This window comes from Alligator sinensis, unplaced genomic scaffold (assembly GCF_000455745.1).
Source record: "Alligator sinensis unplaced genomic scaffold, ASM45574v1 scaffold588_1, whole genome shotgun sequence".
Lineage (NCBI taxonomy): Eukaryota > Metazoa > Chordata > Crocodylia > Alligatoridae > Alligator > Alligator sinensis.
In genome coordinates, this window is record NW_005842244.1 from 931,520 (window position 1) to 935,784 (window position 4,265).

Below are 4,265 nucleotides of genomic sequence, written 5' to 3' on the forward strand. Positions count from 1 at the left end.
AGGGTGTGGGGGGGGGGGGGGGGGGTCTAATTTGAGTTAACTGCCATTGTATGTGTAAATCAGTACTCTGTGCCTGTTTTTATGTCAAATCCCAGGAGAAACACACTTGGGGTACACCGAAAGTTTGTTGCTAGTCTGAGAGAGCTGCAGATTATGTTGGTTACAGGGTATGAGCTTTTCTACTCCTACCTGACATACTTCTGCTGAAGGCACTTTCTAATATAGACTAAGTTTCAGCCAATTTAATTTGTTCACATTTAAAAAACACTATTGAGTCCTGTAATAAATGCAACTGTGTTTTGTAAACGTCAGCTCATACGAAAAAAAGGAGTGAAAATTGTTCCTCTAAATTCAGGCTAAAAACAGATGACTGTGTACTCCAGAACAAATAATTTTATTTTGGGATCTTGTACATATATACCCTCACTGTCCCACTTTAGGTACCTGTGAAGCATCTGAAATAATACTTTGTCCCAACATTCATGACTAATTCCATTCAATAACTGCCATTCAAGCTGAGTGCTAGCGTGCATGGTTGACAGCCCAGAGGTTGCAAGTTTGAGGCCATAGCAGAAGCTAAGGGTGAGGCCTGTCAGATTCCAAGGAATCTGCAAATTCTGCTAAACACCTTCTCACAAAGACTGGAAAAAGGAAGGCCATTCAAGCTGCTGTGTAAATAACTGTTTTGATGCACAACTCAGGACAAACAGCCCTGAAAACTACAACAGGGTTCAGTTCACCATTCATTTTCCATACCTAGGACGCTTTGTCCACACTTATCTGATTCTGGCAGCAGAGAGCAGCTACTCCTACACTGACATCACACTGCATGCACAGTCGCCTCCACTGCAGCAGCTGTGCTGCCACAATGTGGAAAAGCAACCAGCTGCTGAAGGGACTGCTGCAGCTGTGGAAGGCAAGATAGTGTCTACACATGCCTTCTGCCAGCTGCCAGGGGGTTCTGCTGCCACACAAGAGTTTTGAGTGGGGAAACACTCAATTTTTTGTCAACAGACCTTTGCTGACAGTCTCCTGGCACACAGCAACTACTACCAGAACCAAAGACTCAGATACACCATCAGGACAGAATGCAAGATGTGCAGCTCAAAACCAGCTTTGCTCATAAGATTTATATTTTTACCATTAAGCTATACAACAGTGTTGTAAGAACATGCTAGTTAATGTAACATTTGTACATAGTGTTTCTGGTGAGCAATTCTTCTGACTTACAGTATTAAATATACGTTCATTTCCCCATTCCCCAGGCAACACATGCTGTACCATTTTAGAAAACTAAGCATGGAAACAGGGACTAACGTATTGCAAAGTACAATCATTTACTTACACATTACGGCATTCAATAGGCTTGTAAAATCCAACTTCCTTTCCAGTAAAGATTTTTTCTATGCCACTGTGATCCTTACAAGTAATATTTGGTGCTGGAAGACACTGAACTGAGGACAAAAAACTGTATTTAAGCAACAACAGGCCATGCATTGTAATGTATATTAACATGTTACAAATGTATAGCTAAGCAAACAATGAAGTCAAGTCCTATACACACTGAAATGAAGATAGAGAATATAAAAAACACAGAAGAGTGCGACTAGTCAAGTCTTTAAAATCTGTTATCGATATCAAGTTGTCTTTTTTGTTATGGTAACTATTAAGCCACCAAACTTAGGCCCCACAATTATTATTCCATTGTATTTTTCAGGTTTTTAGGGTTTTGGTTCTACTGAGGGATACCAAGCAACTTGAATAATATATCTCAAAATACAGAGAATGGTAACACACTCTAACTGCTCTAGTGTTGTTTATTTGACTATTTCGTCCTGAAACCAGGCAGAGGCACATGTTTAGACTCTTGTTCTCCCACTCACTTTCTCTCTCAAAACACCTTTGGAGAATAAGCCACAATAATACCAACATCAACCCTTCACTAGGCAACATTTTGGGTTTTTTTCCTTTTAATTCTATATTACATCAGCTAGACAGATACAGGCCAGGAACTATTTCCCTCACTAATTTTTCAACAGAAAAACAGGCACCAGCAGGTAAGGTGGTGGAGAAAAAAAAAAAAAAATACACAACACCACATATTTATCTTTTGTTTTTGTTCGTCTGTTAAGACTGTCCACAAACGGCTAATTTTTTTTTTAACAAAATGCCTATCAATAGCGGATTTGTTAGATTCATGCAGCTACCACTTCAAGAGTTAGTTGAGGTAAAGGTAGATTTCAATATAATTATACCCATTTGAGTTCTGCATGACTGTGTAGTGAGCGCCCTCCAGTAATGTCAGACAATTTTTCCAAAATGGCTTTGTGTGCTTGTGCACATGTTCGAAATAAAGCACAGAATGTAAAGTGGGCTTTTGATGCACACAGGAAATGTAATAAGACCATAAAAGTTGAAAATTATTATTCAAAGCTTCATATCAGTAAAGCTCTAGTCCCGCAACTTAAATGAGAACACTGGTACTCATATGCTTGAAATTACACATGTATTTAAGTGTTTGTAGGTTTGGGCCCAAGATGCATTTTACAGCAGTGATTCTCAACCAGGGTGTAGAGAGATCCTTCAAAGGTTGCCATGGATGTGCAGAGAGAATCCAGCAATTTTCAAACAGGGTGCTGCAGGGTGCTATAAAATATTAATACAGTTCGGTGTGCAAACATGATTCATAAGAGAAACCTAGAGTTTCCCAATAGGACTTCAAAATGTTTTTAACACTATAACATGTGGTCTTTGAGTTCTTTGCTACAGAAGAATGTTTGCTGGATCTTGATTACAGTATAAAGTTTAATTCCTGGTCAGGGGGGTTTGAAAATCCCATTCTTCTAGCTATCTTAGCAACTTATTAAAAAGTAGTACAAGACGGAATATAAAGGTTATGAAGACAGCTACTGTAACCACGTATATTCAGTTTTAACTTTGAATACTCATAGAACATTTTTATATTATCTGCCACATTATTGCTGTCACAGGCTGTTAATGTCACTGTCTAAGAACACCAGCCAGGTCTAACACAAGTGAGTTGAAAGACGAAGTTAAGACTTCACCTTTTGGCAGTTACTTGAGGAGTGAAGTGCGCATGTTGAAGTTCAACACAGAGATAACCTAACCTTGCCTGCCTTGGACATGAAAGAAGTGACCTGTAGAAAGGAAGAATTCTTCAAAGGCACTCTTCTCTATCAAGTTTTACTTCCAGTAAACATGCACTAGACATAACAGGGCAGGTGTCACTTATTTTCATCATCATTGCAAAAGGTAAAAGCTAAACCAAAGAAACATGGCTGGATAGGGATGATCCTGCCTCAGGCAGAGGGTTGGACTAGATCAACAGTTTTCAATCTTTTTTGTACCAGGACCCATTTGTAAACAGTGATGGCCAGTCCTGACCCAGCAGCACCGTACCTAGACTCCTGGTGGCCCTGGGCGAACTTTTAGCATCGGGCCCCCCTTTGCAGGAGATGATGATGATAATAATAATAATAATATAATGAGAATATTGTTATTAATAGATAATAATATGATATTATTATTAGATTATTATAATCATGATGATATAGTGATGGTATTATTATCATCATCATCATCATCATTATTAGATGATAATGAGAATAATAATAAGATTATATTGTTATCATTATTATTAGATGATAATGAGAATAAGATGATATTGTTATCATTATTAGATGATAATGATAATAATGATGATGATGATGATGATGATATTGTTAGCATCATCACCACCATTTTTGGGCCCCCTTTCTGTGTGGGCCCCGGGGCAGCTGCGTCGTTCACCCACACCTGCGTCCGGTCCTGCACCCCAGTGCCCCTTGCACCTGATCCGCTGCCCTCTCCCCCCACCCCCAGCCCCAGGCGTGCGGAGCAGGTGGTGTGTGCAAGTGGGGCAGGGGAGGCCCCAGCTCTGCCAGCCTGCAAGGGGCAACCCACAATTTCCCTATTTTTTTCTCCTGGAAAGAAAAATCCATTTTTGAAGTCTGACAAAAGCATATTCGCATCTTCTTTCATATGCTCCGGCAACGCACATCGGGGTCACGACCCACAGGCGGCACGGCGCCGCGAAGCGCAGTGCTGGGGCCCTCCAGAGGTGCCTTCCACCCCCACCTCTCCAGGATGCTCCCTATCAAAGCAGATCGGGAGAGAGCTCAGACTGACCCGGGGACCCCGTCCGCCTGTGGAAGCCGCGCGCGCTCTCGGGATCTCCGCGCCGGTGACACCAGGGCAGGTGGACG

General features: G+C 41.2%; 1 protein-coding gene across 3 annotated transcripts in view; it reads right to left on the reverse strand.

Moving 5' to 3' along the window:
• The window catches only part of TM2D1 (TM2 domain containing 1), a 59,433-nt gene that overhangs the window by 54,754 nt on the left and 414 nt on the right, over positions 1–4,265 (reverse strand). For all 3 annotated transcript variants that reach the window (XR_003094968.1, XM_025208659.1, XM_014521707.2), the window contains exon 3: positions 1,346–1,454. Coding sequence is in view for 2 of the 3 variants with exons in the window: in XM_025208659.1 (XP_025064444.1) it covers positions 1,346–1,454 (109 nt within the window). In the remaining variant the exon portion in view is untranslated. The remainder of the gene's footprint in view (positions 1–1,345; positions 1,455–4,265) is intronic.